Below are 15,647 nucleotides of genomic sequence, written 5' to 3' on the forward strand. Positions count from 1 at the left end.
GATAGCGCTGTCCCAGTGTGGACAACGCTATCAGCCACGGGGTCGGAGTGCACACGAAAGTGTGGCTGGCTTTGCTTCATACCGCCGATTTGAAGATATCGTTGATGTGGCATGAAACTATCATTCGTTGCCGACTCCCAAATTCATCAAAATTAATTGTTTTCTCATTCAAATTTGCTATTTTCGATGGCCCGATAATTCGGAAACTTCTGCGGCCCCTTTGCTTGTAAGCAAAATCGATAGGCAACTGTACTTAGCATAAAATGTCAAATTTCAATACAACGAAATTTCTATATAACAAGGAGACCTGCCGATTTTACCTATTTCGTTATAACAAAGTTTAACTGTATATGTAATCAACAGAACATTTCTGACGCTCTCGAACTTCTCTGTGCATGCACGCATGCACGCACACACACATTGTGAAACCTGGCTGAGGCACCCTGCTGCACCTACCCTCAGAGAGTCATTCAAGATTTTTTTTGTTGCATTATCTTTTCTGCTGGGGCTGCCTACACAAAACGTTTTACCAATGGGCAAAACATTCTGCGGTGTGCAGTGTAGTATACATATGAAACCACCACTTGTACAGACATGCAGCATCAAATTCTCTGATGGAGTGATTGTGATTATAGGTCTTCATTGCATGGTGAATGTGCAAAAAGGATTGGATAGATGGTTAATGTAAAAAAAAGTTAATAGCTTAAACTATAGCATACCCAAACCTGATTCACAAATTAAGTAGATGCTGTCTGGGAAATGCTCCTACAAGGAGTGAAGGATGGCCAAGTACAAAGAAAACATTATAGCCCTACATTTTAAGGTCACAATAAGTTTTACACAGGACAGAATTGGGGCCCACAGAAGCATAGAGTTTCAATAGCGTTTTGCTATCACAATTTTAGTCTTGCTCATGCACCATTCACTGCGGCTAAACAAGCAAAGCTATAAAGAAATGCAACATAATTGCCTGTGCTAATATGTGTTTCAATGTTCATGCCAATTCTGCATTTAACATAAGTACACTAACTGGTTCAGATAGTTTGGCCTTCAGAATCAGATTCCTTTCTATCTGCTCAATGTTACTATATGCACTCCAAATCAAACCCTAATGTTTTAGCACTACACACTCTCAGAATTATTAAGTGACCTCAAGAACAGTGGTGGCTTATCTTCAATCCTTGCATTTCACCATTGCCTTTGATGGAGTTTAAACAGGGTCTGAACCACACCTCAGGCTTGGTGAAGAAACACATTCCGTGGATAGCATATGCTGCTGTGAAAATCTCAGCCAAATATTGCACTTGTGCGCGGTGCATAGAGCTCGCAAGCAGAGTGCTAAGTTACCTTTTTTTTTTTTTCAAACACTTTCCAAAAACAGAGGCCTTCTCACCCATTTTGAAGCTGCCAGTGACTGACATATGTTGTCATATGCAAGATTTCCATAATCAGCTGCTATTGGCCAATAGCTAACATCAACCAAGGTGTGTTTGGATCAGTATGCTTCTTCCTGCCGTGTTTGAATCAGTCTGCAGCCGCTGGGTGGCAGGACCCCTTAGTGTGCCGGTATGCTTAGGAGTTGATGCAGTTTACTAAACAGGCTGAAGCGAAAATCTGCACTTTGAATTTCGATAAGAATTACGCACTTCCGGAAGAAGCTGACTATCGTCTGCTCAAGCTCAGCCACTCCCGCTCATGTAGGACTAACTTTGGCCACACTGCTTCTCAGTGTCAGAGCTGTGAAATCTCACCCATTGATTAGTTTTGAACACTCAACTAGCCTTAAACCATGCGAAAATTAAGCCCAGACCCCCTGTACACTACGCCTGATGTGTCCCACGAGTAACTGCAGTGAGCATCTACAAGGGACACGTGCCAGCACATGCTCACTCCCAGACAGAAGTTTTTATTGAGCCATTAATAGCGCTTCAAAAAGCGCAATCGGGATTTGCATACTATACATGCAGGACAAAGGCAGTTGGCACCACATAGCATGGCCAGACTGGAGCACAACAAGCCCTTTTGGCATAATGCCCTAGGCGGTGCACTGCCCTCGGCACTGCCCCGCTCCTTTTGATCGGAGGACGTTGAGGGCAAATGGAAAAGGTAAATATATGGCATTCGTAGTATTTATGCTTGCACTTAGTGTTTCTGAAAGAATTTTTTCGGCAATATACCCCTGGGAAACATCATACTTGTTCCAATGCATTTTTAAGGCCTTAAGGAATGGTGGTTCAGGGCCCCTTTAATATCCCAAAGCAACATGTAGGCCATGACAGACGCCATGGTATCGCTCAATGGTATATGATTACAGAAGCCAGGAGTCAACCGCATGACCTAATACTCAGCAGCAAAGCACCAAAGCAACTGCACCACCTAATAAACACAAGTTGCTCAAGACTCTGGTCACATCTGCTGCAATATGAGAGCTGTCACTTCAACAGGCACTAGCATGTTTGCCGACGTAATACTTTATGGCCAAGTTTGAGGTATCCCACTTTATGCAGATGCATGATGAAAATTCCAACACTCTTTGTGTATTGCATCTGTACAGTAATCAGGACTATTCCTTTGGGGCCCCTATTCTAAAACATTCTATATGCAGTATAAAGGTACACACACAGTAGTATATTTACAATATTTCTGACAAGCTAAAGAAAAGTGACGAGTACAACTCCTATTGTCATTTCAGTGCTGTAAAAGCTCACTGACCTATGCCCTTAGTTTTCCTGTGCCATCAGATAGTCGAGATAGATGAGAACAGAGGTAGTGTCATCGCAGCTAATTCACGCAAAGTGAGTCGCCATGAAGATTAAGGGACCAAGAGTCATTGCATTTTTAGCTTGCTTAAGGGGGTATGAGCTAAAAGAACAATATAAGGCCATTTATGAAGTATGCAACTGGTGTTGCCTATGAGATAGTGCGCTTATGTAGGAAGATCTACCCAGCCAAAAATGGATGGTGCCTCAATGACCACACATGGAAGCACAAACTTTCAGCAAAAAACAAGGGAACTGTTTATTTAACTGCGCATTGCAGGGTCTGTGAATGTGGCCATCAGTTTCACAAAATTAAGATTGTAGGCGGAACCATAGGTACAGCAGCATGGGAGCTATTGGAAGCATTTCAATTTTGCACAATGGAAATGGGCACTGACTGTTTTAGCGACCCATTTGTATCACTTTTTAAGACTTTTTGTTGTTACATTTTGACATAATGTTTCCTGACCTTTTGCAGGTTTTATTTTACTTATTGTATAAGTAGTGAGACATAATTTGTGTAAAATGAAAAGCAGAATGCAACAAGAGGATATAAGTGAACAAGGTGCGACGTAATAATGCAAGCAATCTGAATCAGTAACACAATAAGCAATTATCACTGAATACTAATGAGTATAGTAATATCCGAATATAGCAAAATACAACCAACAGTTTGGTGGAGTAGTGTAAATGATACTGAGTGGATGGAGTAATAGTAGAAGTAGGAGAAAAAATGCAATGCTGTGGGAGCAAGAAGGAAAAAAGGTAATGTGGGTAAGGGCATATCACATGAGACTAACATTACAGTTGCCAGGGTAAAATTATAGATCCAAGCGACATGCTTCATATGAAGGGGTTAGACAGTTGTTCGCTGAATGTGAATTTTAATTTTATAATGGGGACATTACATTGTAACACAGTTGCAACTGCCCAGCTGAAAAAATAAAGGGGGACAAAAAAGATCCTATAGCACAAGCAGTATATGATACGGCCAGCCCTACAAGTATTTAGCTTTTAGCATCATGCAGTGCCTTCATACTCTTAAAAGATATCAGAGAAAATAACCAGATGAGCATGCAGAGTCAAGCTGCCACATAGGTAGTGCAGCTTGGCTCTTGGTCTGTCTGGTCACTACACTAATACCGAATCCTATCACAAACCGACAAACTAAACTCACCTCATACGTAAGAAATATCTTCTGGTTTAAAACAAGTTTCGTTTTTACTTCGCTGGTCAAGTTGACATCAACTATTCTGTTTCCATTGTAGCCAATTTCAAACTTCTTGTGTGTCCAAAGGTAATAGCTGTTGTCAGACTCGTCATGCTCACCAACAATGCCTGTGAGAGAACAGATACCACATAGTAACAAAAGCATTTTTTTTATTAGGGGTGTTCAAATAGTGAAATATCCTAACTAAATCGAATATGAATATTTTGAGAAAAACGACTTCTGAAAATCAAATAGAATACTTTATTTATAAACACAGTGAAATATATAGAGCGTGCCCCAACTAGAGGGGGCGCGGTGGCGTGCTGTCAGTGCCACCAACGGCCAGTCTAGTGTTACACTGCATGCTACAGCACGCCACCCAATCTCGAAGGTCACTGCCTTTGCAAGCTACATGCTCTCCCTTGCCCGTTCATGACTGTTGTGTTCGTAATCAATCAGTTACCACAGTAATAAGAATCAATGTATTGTACCTAAGACAAATATGGTAATTATTTACACATTCTGTGAACAAGTCTGCAAAAAGAGCATTTGTTTACAGTGCCTGCGATGATTTCGCATGCCGTCGTCTGCTATAGTAGCACACTGCCAGGGCCGCACCACCGTCTTGTCACACACTCGTAATTAAGTAAAAAAAAAAGTCTTATTCACATTATTTACATTGCTTAATTACAGGCATATTAAAGGGACACTAAAGAAAAAAATTTCACCTGTATTTGTAAATTACCCTCTTACATTACCAAATACACCACTCTTCCCGCAAGATGCTTGGTAAACCATAAAACGCATAACTAAAGACGGGTGGCAACACCACCTTGGAGTTTTCCCACCAGCCCGCCGTAATGCCAGGAACTTTTAAGGTGTCTGCTTGATCCTAGTTAATTCTTTATGGGTAACAATCGACTACATTAGGTTCCAAAGGAGCCCAGGACTGAACATGGCAAGTTTTGAGCGCTTTCATTGAACCCAACACGGACAAAATACGAAAATTACTTTGAAATCTGCGGCGTCATACTGACACACTGGCTTTGCGGTTTCGGTGTGAAATTAAAAAAAAAACACTGACCTTCATTTTCTTTTTTGATAAACAAAATATTATAGTGAAAGTAACAATAACAGAGTTCTCAAACAATACTTTATCAGCCTCGACTGAATTAGTGTCCTTTTAATGCTGTGTGTAATGCTGTTCACAAATAGACACAAATAGAGGTGCTTGCAAATGAGGAACCACTTGCTTTCAGTTATTTAGCGCACTACAATAATGACAGTCATGATAAAAAGGAAACAGCACGTCATGAGATGCAAGCAGAATGATGAGTTAATTCAAGGTGAGAAATGTGATACAACAGCACTGATCATTGTTTTAAAGGTCTGCAAACATAGTGCAATTACCCAAATAATAAACTGCTTTCCCTAAGTCAAGACAACACATTTGTACGAGGTTTTTTTTTTTTTTTTTTTCATGGTCCAATCGCTTGCGAAATGAAAACCGCAGTGAAAATCGAAACTGTTTTATTTGGAAGCTTTACATACACTTTCCAGTTACTTCTCTATATAGTTGCTGCTGAATTAAGACATTTCTCTTAACGTGGTACGAACTTTCTTATACCATCGTCATAGAAGGCAACCGGATGTGCTTTCAGCCAAGTCTGTACGCTGGTCCACAGCTTGTTGTCCAAGTCAAACTACTGTCCTCATAGCCAGCGTTTCATGTGAGCAAAGAGATGGTAATCAGAGAGAGCCACTTCCCATTGAAAATGCTGCAGGAGCTTTGTCGCAGCCGCACTGTGCAGCTGCGCATTGCCATGAAGGACAATGCCTGATGACAACACTCCTCTTCGCTTGTTCTGAAGTGCCTTTTGTAGACATTCAAGAGTCACGCTGCATGAGACTGCAGTGATGGTCGTGCCATCACTGCCATGATTGCATGAATTCCATCAAGAGAACACCACTGCTGTCCCAGAACACAGTAGCCATACACTTTCTGCCGTAGAAGGTTCACTTGAACTTCTTTGCTTTCAGGGAATCAGAATGCATCCACTGTTTGGATTGCTCTTTTGTTTCTTTAGTTTTGAAACTGACCCATGTCTCGTCCCCTGTGACGATTTTTTTCAAAAAATCTTCTCCATCACGGTAGCGCTGAAGAAATGTTGAGGCTGCACTCATTCATTGTGTTTTGTGACGGTTGGTCAGCATCTTGGAAACCCACCTTGCACAGAGTTTGCGGTACTGGAGTCTCACTCACGATGGTATAGAGAGCTGACGGTGAAATTTCGGGAAATGAATCTCTCTACATAGAAATTGTTAACCAAGGATTTTCTCGAATCGCCTAATCCACTCACTGAACAAGATCATTGGTTGACACTCGCTTCCTTCCCTGCCTGCCTGCATCCTCATGAACGTCTGTGCTTCTTGCTTCAAAGTTCCTGCACTATTGCTGCATATTGCTGTCACTCATGAAAGTTGTACCGTACACATTACTAATCCGTCGATGAATTTCGGCTGCATTGCACCCCTCAGCATGCAGAAATCGAATGACAGCACGTACTTCACACTTAGCGGGAGACTATCGTTCGATGCATGTTTACGTGCTCACTGCGCGCTCAGAATTGACAAATGCGACCTCACGCGATAGACGGGTATACTAGAGACACTGTGCAACACATATGCAGACAGTGCCGTCGAATTTTCACTATGGTTTTCATTTCGCGACCAATTGCACCTTGAAAAAAAATAAAAAACTTGTATATTAAAGCTGCCTAAAAGTAGGGCATTGATAATGAATCACATTAAATAATTGAGCATAAGTTATCTGCCTTGTGTCATTTGCTCATGAATTAGTGACCCTGTGCATCAATCGCAGGTCCCTTGCATAAGAGTCATCCTGAATAGTCCTCACTTCCATTGTTATCTTTTTTGGGACTCCCAATGTGTTTCTATCCTCTAAATATATGAAAGAAGTGAACGTTCAACAACTTCGAATGGTGAATTCTGTAATCAAATACGAATTGAATAGCAAGGACTATTCGATTCGTGTTCGAAATATATAAACAACTGCTTGTCTGAGGAAAATGTGCCTTGTACTGCTGCTGCAAAATCAAAAATACAGTAAAGCGCCTCTACAACGAAATGACCTGTACAACAAAGGAATACCTGTGCCACACGGGCGAGGTCAATGCCATTAAAAGTTTAAGACATTAAGTTTCTTAATGCCATTATATTTCGATCTCTGCTACACACGCATACTTAATGACATTAAGCGTTGCGATGGCGATAGCTGCAGTGAAACGGTTAAGTTTGCTTGCCAATAGTAATACAATAAAAACAGTTATCTAGGGAGCAGATGTTTAAGAAATGGCACGAGAAACATTAATCAGCGTATTGTATGTAGTTTACTTCATGAATATCATTGTTGCACCCAGCCGTAAGGTTTTTGAAGTCAAAGCAAGCTCGACGGCCAATCCATAGCGTGGCCAAAGCATTGAAATTGGAATAATAGCGCTCACAGCTTCAAAGGTCTCAAGCAGCAATCCCGAAGAATTTGACCACGTGCTCCAGTTTGTTCTGGCGTATGTGCTTCGAGTCAAGCATCATCGAGAAATTTGAAGGCTTCAGTATGAGGCCAACAAGGCAAGAAGCCGCCGCTGTGCAATCGAACAGCTTCTCCTGGCTAACATGCTCACGATTAGTGGTCTAGCCGTGAGTAGCGGCAACATCGCCTGCTGATCTCTACGAAAATAAAGAGCTCCTTTTAAAAAAGTGAATATATTAGTTGTTTTTATCTACAAGTTTGCTTAATATCATGAGAATATGGTTTTCTGTACTAAATACCAATATTTTTGTATCTGCACTAAGTATTCAATAAACTTCAAACTACGGCCACGGCGGGGACATTGTAAACGAGAGTACACAATCGACAGCCAAGTGAGTTGTAATAATTGTAAGAACACACTACGCCACGAGAAAGAGCAATTTTTTTTAAGAAAGTGAAGAATATATAAATTGTTATTCACTAAGAATCCGTTTAGCCTCGTCAGAATGTGGAGACACTGGGAACGAGAGTACGCATTTGATGGCCAAGTGAGTTATGAAACGCACTACGTCGCAAATGGCATTAAGCTTTAATGCCATTAAGCACGTCCGTGTGGCACCCCACGAATGACATTAAAGTTTAAGGCATTAGCCAGTTATGTCATTTTCTGTGCCCGTATGGCAGGGGTATAATTCTGTCCCTTTTCTATCGCAAGCTGCACTGTGCACGACCTTTACAACAAAGTGACCTGTATAACGAGTTAAGCACTTCGTCATAAAGGTGTGCAACTGCCAACTGTACACTGCTCAATTGTACACTTGCAAAAGATTGCAACTCAATGTTTCCGAAAAACCTTCATGCCCTCATGGTTAACGAACTTTGAACATAGTTTTTAAAATATGACTTACCCCAGATAGGCAGCCCATCAATATACATCTGATACCAGTAGTGGTTTTTTACAGCATATATGAATGCATGCAATTTTGCACTATCCAGGGTGATGTCGCAGTAGGTCGTCTTGGCCACAGGTGCTGCAAATAACACGAAAATCAAAATTAAACTACATGACCCACAGTATGAGCAGTGTGCTCACCTTTGAAAAGTATGTCGAGGCCACTAAATTCAAGTTCAACTCCCAGGAGTGCCTCTCCTAAGGTTTCATGGTAATGACTGATGGAGGCTTTTGGGCCAACACAGAAAGGCAACGACAAATAAGTGTACGTCTCTTGTCGGTTGTGGTAGGGTCCCACTGTGTTCATCCACAACACTACTTCTTCGTTGTCTTGGTACTGCAAACATAACGCAGAAAGCAGACACTTCAGGCAAGTGTTTTCGCGGCCTGTAGAGCCGCGTCGACGCGCATTCTGCTCGCAGCTGCTTCCAAACGACACCTGTTCTCTTTCCAACAGCGACCGGTGGAATGACGCTACTTATAAGAGCAGCCACACAGTAGCCAACTCGGCTACGTGGTACATGCAGTAACATACAATCGTTGCAAATGCGCTTGTGCCGCAAGGAACAGGGTAACAATTAGGCTTATTGCGGCTTCATGCGATCTTGTTAACGTGAGGTGGTGGTCATATCCAACATCAAGCTACATTCTTACAGGCAATTATCAACATTTTCCTACACAACACTTAAGTCCACGTTATCACCATCGGAGTAACAAGGTAAAGAACGACGCCGCCGGCGTGGAGTCGATCAGCATTAAAGTCATATTGCAGAAGCAGAGAGCGTTATTGTTCACAACTACTGGCCAAAGTACATTTGTTTTAATCTAAAAACCTGGTAAGCAGATGAAATTAAACGCATAGGAGGGTGTGTGCCGCACACCATCGCCCAGACCTTAATGCGCGCAGTGTGTGGCACCAAGATACGAATTTACAAGTTGCACGTACTGTTCTAGAGCAAGATCTCGATATCATACCTTGTGATCATGCTCATCGCTTTCGGTAGGCCTGAAGCAGATTAATAGTAGCACGAACGCATATCCAAATCGTTTCATGATTAATATGTCGCGTAAGTACTCTTCATGACTCGACGACAGCACTCCTAGTACATCAGTACGTCCAGCCACGTCAGCCCTAAACGCCTTTATTTATTGAATGGCGCTTATATTCATTTAATTATTATTATTATTAGCAAGCTAAATGGCAAATCAATTGGTTAAAAAGTTTTCTAACACAAATTGTAGTAATGTTATTTTAATAAAATTATTTTTATTGTTTCTTTTTTTTGCAACTTCGGCGCCATTTGATTAACGCGCCTAGTTCAAATCACGCGATGGAGTTCACTGTACCATGACTGTGCTTTCGACCGCGATCAAGCCTGATCGGGATTGCATTTGGATCTTTTGAGCAATCTGCGGAAGGGAGTTAATCACAGTCTAGAAATTCAATCCGGATCAGGCTCAATCGCGAGCGAGAGGGCCCCATGTGACGGGGGTATTAGTAATCGTTTGCACGTGAACATCAAAGTACGCTTCTGAGTATATGTACTTCTGAGGTAAATCAGTGAACGCAGGCTCGTGAAGGGCCAGCGCCTCCACTGATAGATCTTGCCGAGCGAGACATTTTGCATAATGCCGACAACCTCGCGCGCCCACAAAGTTCAGAAGGAGGCGCGGCACCTCTTAAATACTTACACCTTAATAAGAAAAGTGAGCTGAGCAAGTTAGTATTGAGTCATATGTCGAAAAATTTAGCACTAGAACAGACAAAGATGTGGCGAAGAGAACACGATACGAGCGCTCTCTTCTCTACATATTTTTCTCTTTTAATGCTAAATTTTTCAACAATTAATTGCGCCTAACCCCATTTCGGGACTGGCAGCAACTGTTCAGGTCGTGTTCAATATAACTGAGAAGTGGAATCTGCTTGTAGAGGTCAGATGGCATTACCCTTTCATTTTTGAAAAGAAATATAGAAACAGACCTGCGGACGAGAGCGTTTAGTTTGAAGATAGCTTTGTAGAGTAGCTTTCAGAGTTTTGTAAAATGTCAATTTTGCAGCCATTAAAGCAGTGCATGCTTGTGGGTTTAAGATCACAGTAATTCTACTCTATGACAACTGAAAGACCAGCAGTTTCCGCAGCAATATTACACAAGCCTTGTTTGCATACTGTAGAGAGAGAAAAAGGTTACATAGAAAAGGCAAAGAGGTCAACAAAAGGTAGTTCTGGTTGGCTACCCTGCATAAAGGGAAGGGGATAGAAAGAGGAAGGAGCACAAATTAAATAAATCGCCTACACAATCATGCGATAGCAACAATAACACTCATCACCTATGAAAGTCTTCATAGACTCGTAGACTCAGGAACTTCAGAGAAAAAGGTTGTATAGAAAAGGCTTAACAAAAGGTAGTTCTGGCTGGCTACCCTGCAAAAGGAGAAGGGGATAAAAAGAGAGAGCAGCATAAATGAAATAAATCATGTACACAATCATGCGATAGCAATGGTAGCCTTCAGCACCTGTCAAAGTCTTCATAGACCTCAGGAACTTCAAAGAAAAAGGTTGTATAGAAAAGGCAGAGAGGTTAACAAAAGGTATTTCTGGTTGCGTGGCTACCCTGCATAAGGAGAAGGGGACAGAAAGAGAGAGGAGTACAAATGAAATAAATTGCGTACACAATCATGCGGTAGCAACGGTAGTGCTCGGAACCTATCAAAGTCTTCGCAAACTTGTAGACCTCAGGATCTTCAGCAATGCATCATACTGGTAGGAAGTGCAGCGTAGTAGAGATAAAATGAGTTGCCACACAAAGTGTACTGAATAGAGCATCTAGTTGTGCCATGCTGCAAGTCGAAGACATATTTAAGTTGCACAGTACTGCAACACAGACTACACTCAAATGACTGAAGTATTTGGTACTTTGATGCATTTTGTTGAATTAAAGAGTGGACAGAAGAAGTGAAGAGGAGAGAGTAAAATGGCAACTATTGTGCAAATTAATATTATGTTGGCAGAAAGGCAAGAGCCCATGTGGCCAAGTGTGCCCACTGAACAAACTTGCTATGCTCAAGAAAGAAATATGCAACAAAATGAAGTCATGATCAATCTATACATGCAGCAAGATCTTGATGTCTTAGCTCCTTCATCTTATTTCTGTTATTTAATTATTCACCCTCAAGGACGAGAAAATAAGATAATAAAGTTCATTGAAAACATCAGATAAAGAGGCTTAAATAGTCAGGACAAGGCATGAACGTCTTTTCAGGAGATAAAGGTTTTCTATTGACAGGCATAGATTTTTGATGGCATGCCTTTGACTGCTGCTACAATACTCTGAATAAGGAGGAAGAGGGGATTGAAAGGTATTAAGAGATAGTGGAAAAAAGAAAAATGGGTATTAAAATTTTAATATGCTGGTCAAGCTGATAAGGATTATTTATAGGTGAGATGATGAAAGAAAATTCAAGCATTTCTGCATAACAAGAAGTGACCTTCAGCTTAGCTTTTCGAGGAGGTCAATCAATTTCAGAAAGGTAAGAAGAAAAAGAAATCCAATGCTTGTGGCTCTTTAGAAAGGCAGAGCACTGGAGATAAAATGCCACCTGGCTGTGACAGTGGATCATGAGAAATCATGTGCACTTGGCACTCAAAACCAGATCTTTTGTCATGATATATGTGAACGCTATGTCCAGTCAGAGATGGTACTCTGTCTCCAACTAATGAGGTAGTAGCCATATGGGAGTCTTGATTTTATTCTTGGGTCAACCAAATGCAGGAAATTCTCTTGGTCAAGTGGTATACATACCCCAGAAACAACCTCTTCGTGAACATATCTTTTTGCCACAACTGAAGCACCAGATTTAGTAAAGAAGATTATTGTAAAATTTCTGTAATGAGTTCTTTTTAGACAGCTTTCCACTTTCCTTGTTTCCTGAAATACCGCAGTAGCCAGGTATCGATTGGGAAGTCATGGAATACCCAACAATGCTGGCCGATTGGTGAAGATACCTGAAAAATGCTGACTAGAGGTACAGGTTGGTCATTACAGCACATGAACACATTCCACATACTTTGTAGCAGGTATCGATTGGGAAGTCATGGAATACCCAACAATGCTGGCCGATTGGTGAAGATACCTGAAAAATGCCGACTAGAGGTACAGGTTGGTCATTACAGCACATGAACACATTCCACATACTTTGTAGGGATGCTTTCGAGTCCGTGAATATGACTAGAGCTCACTGTCCTGATGGCTGATGAAGAATCTAACCGGCCATGGTTGCCCTTTAGTCTATCAATGAATATATATATTTCTACCAGTATTCTTTGTGGAAGCAGTAGAACAGTGAAATTCGTTATGAAATTGGTCTATTTATCTTGTTCGGAGCTGCGATGTGCTCACGATGCATAATAATGTAGCATTTCAAGTTCAAGTTCATTTACCACATACATACATACATACATACATACATACATACATACATGCATACATGCATACATGCATGCATGCATACATACATACATACATACATACATACATACATACATACATACATACATACATACATACATACATACATACATACATACATACATACATACATACATACATACATACATACATATTCACATTCATTGAGATCAGTTATAATGGCATCTTCCTAATAACACAAGTCAATTTCTCTCTCTTAGGGACATATATGATTTGCATATATACCTAAATGACTTGCTGCAAGTCCATTTATAGCATCCTTATAGAAGCACTGTAATAAGGCTAACACCTCTATATTTTAACAAAAAGGAAGCCATCATAATTTCATCATTGTTTGTTCACTATTCTTTTTCCATTTGGCTATTTGTTCTAACTACCAGCTACCTTGAAGAATTTTGAGTGGTCATTCTAACCTTGTGTAAATAAACTTTCTTTTAACAGCAGAGTATTAAATTCTGATTCACTGTCAGCCCATTGATTAGGGCACTCGAAAAGTTGCCTTAGAGCCCAATTCTATTCATTGCTTTATTCTCATTTCTGTTTCCATCACAGTGTAAGTACCTATAGCCACATAGATTTGGTTTTGAATGCACTGTTGCTGTTTTATTGGTGAATGTCCTTTGTCAGTCCTGTTGCACCCATATTTCCACTAATATCTTTAATTACTGCTATGTTTCAAATATATGCTCTTTTGAGCTAATTTTCTAAGACAGGATTAATCGTCAGTGCTATATACTAGTTATTATACTGAAGCAGTAAATTCTATTCAACAGCATAGCATGAATGATCTTACATATGCAAACCTGGAGCTGTATTCTGTAACGAATCGATTTCCAAAGAATTCGCTTTCCGAGCAGCAATTGGCCGCCGCCTGGTTGACACCATCGCCTGGGGGTGTGCACGCATAGTATGTTGATGTCACGCACATGTCAGTCCCGCAGAAGCCGAATTTGTTGTCTGTTACGAAGCGAAGGGACGCAAGGTGCTTTGGTGTGATCCATGTATACCATGTGCAGAGCCTGTGCATGCCGTGTGCACGGGCGAGATCCGCGTTCAGAGTGAAATGGCATGGGGAAGCTTATAGTAGGGGTGGGCGAACTGAAATTTGGGAGTGGGCCAACCTAAAATTTGGGGGTGGGCCAACCTAAAGTTTGGCGGTATGCCAACTTAAATTTGGATGTGGGCCAAATTAATTTTGGAGGTGGGCCAACTTGAAATTTTGGGGTGGGCCCATTAAAATTTGAGTGTGGGCCATCTTCAATTCGGATGTCGGTCAATTTAATTTTGGGGGAGGGTCAACTTGAAATCTGGGGGTGAGCCAACTGAAATTTTGGGGTGGGCCAACCTAAGTTTGGGGGTATGCTTATGTATAGCTAAACAACTCCAGTGGAGTTTCTGCACATCACGTTAACGTACGACGTACTACCGAGTGGCATAAATGGGTCAAACGCAGTAGACAAAATACGCTAAATCACTCACTCACACATTTCATAATGAAAGACATAAACCTCATCAACAGCATCAACAAATTATTTGTTGTAATTGCAATGCTGTTTTAACCAAGAAGCATTCCTAATTTACTATATTTTCACTTCGTTTGTGACATCTATTTACAGAAAAAAAACCTGCGGACTGATTGGCCTTTGCCCTTTCTCTCGTTTTCATTACGCCAGCAGACCACCAAATGTGAGGCCACTGCCAAACTGAGTTCTTTGGAAACCGAATTGTTACAGAATATGGCTGCTGTGCTGCTGTGCTGGCACTGGTCCTCTCTTATTCTGATGCAAACGTTCGACTGACCATTTTTTTTTATCTTGCTCCTAATTCTCATTTTTAAGGAGTGCTCTAGAAATATGGCCCATTGCTACAGCATAGATTCAGCTTGAATGCTATGGTCCTGCTTTCAGCCGCCTCCAGGCTGAAGTACAGTCACAAAAATGTATGCACAGTGTTAGAAGTAAGCTTCACTTTCAGATCCCATTAACTATGCTTCAGTTCTTTATTTCTTTTTTCTTTTCCTCATTTATTCTTCTCAGGCATGCACTTACCTTCCTGATAACAATCTGTGTTTATTCACTTGCATTTTCTCTCCTCTTCCTCTTTATTTTCATTTATTTTAGTTCATTTCAAGTCTCTCACTCTTAATTTACATTTGCTGAAGATTCTTGACCCCATGGCAACTATGTGTCATCCATAATTCTTAAGGTTAACAACAGCAACTTATTAAATGCTGAGGCAGAGGAGGGACTGGAGATGAGTTACAAACAGCAATGTTTGAATAATGAAATTTCCTAATCAAATAAAGTACAATAGTTGAAAAACACGACCTTCAAATATTGTATTCAATACCGAATATCCTTTAATTTCTAAACAAAGTACAATGTAACATTTACATAGAGTTTGTTTGCTAAAGAAAGACCATTATTTTACACATGCACGTAATGCCATTCAAAAAATAGACTTGCAGTCAACTGAGGAACTTGAAAGTGAAAAGCAACTGATTTTAGTTATCTGGTCCACCATGACAATGATGGTATTGAAACAAAGGAATAGCCCATTACCAGATGCAGGTAAAGTGTGTTGTATTCATTAAAAGTGATAGGTGTAGTACTATGTAACCTCATATTTTAAGGACACAAACGTGTTGAGACTGGCCAAATAATAGCCTAAATTGGGACAACAAATTTG

At 40.8% G+C, this 15,647-nt stretch overlaps 1 protein-coding gene across 2 annotated transcripts in view; it reads right to left on the bottom strand.

The window, feature by feature from the left end:
• The window catches only part of TM9SF3 (transmembrane 9 superfamily protein member 3), a 118,200-nt gene extending 108,593 nt beyond the window's left edge, over positions 1-9,607 (bottom strand). Inside the window, exons 1-4 of one of the 2 annotated variants that reach the window (XM_075697615.1) lie at positions 9,447-9,607; positions 8,613-8,808; positions 8,428-8,550; positions 3,937-4,097 (exon numbers count right to left, since the gene is read on the bottom strand). In XM_075697615.1, the coding sequence (XP_075553730.1) occupies positions 3,937-4,097; positions 8,428-8,550; positions 8,613-8,808; positions 9,447-9,524 (558 nt within the window). In that variant the 5' untranslated portion in view covers positions 9,525-9,607. The remainder of the gene's footprint in view (positions 1-3,936; positions 4,098-8,427; positions 8,551-8,612; positions 8,809-9,446) is intronic. The other variant, XM_075697623.1, reaches the window with a different exon arrangement.
• Positions 9,608-15,647: the final 6,040 nt, after the last annotated feature.

This window comes from Dermacentor variabilis, chromosome 1 (assembly GCF_050947875.1).
Source record: "Dermacentor variabilis isolate Ectoservices chromosome 1, ASM5094787v1, whole genome shotgun sequence".
Classification (NCBI taxonomy): Eukaryota; Metazoa; Arthropoda; class Arachnida; order Ixodida; family Ixodidae; genus Dermacentor; species Dermacentor variabilis.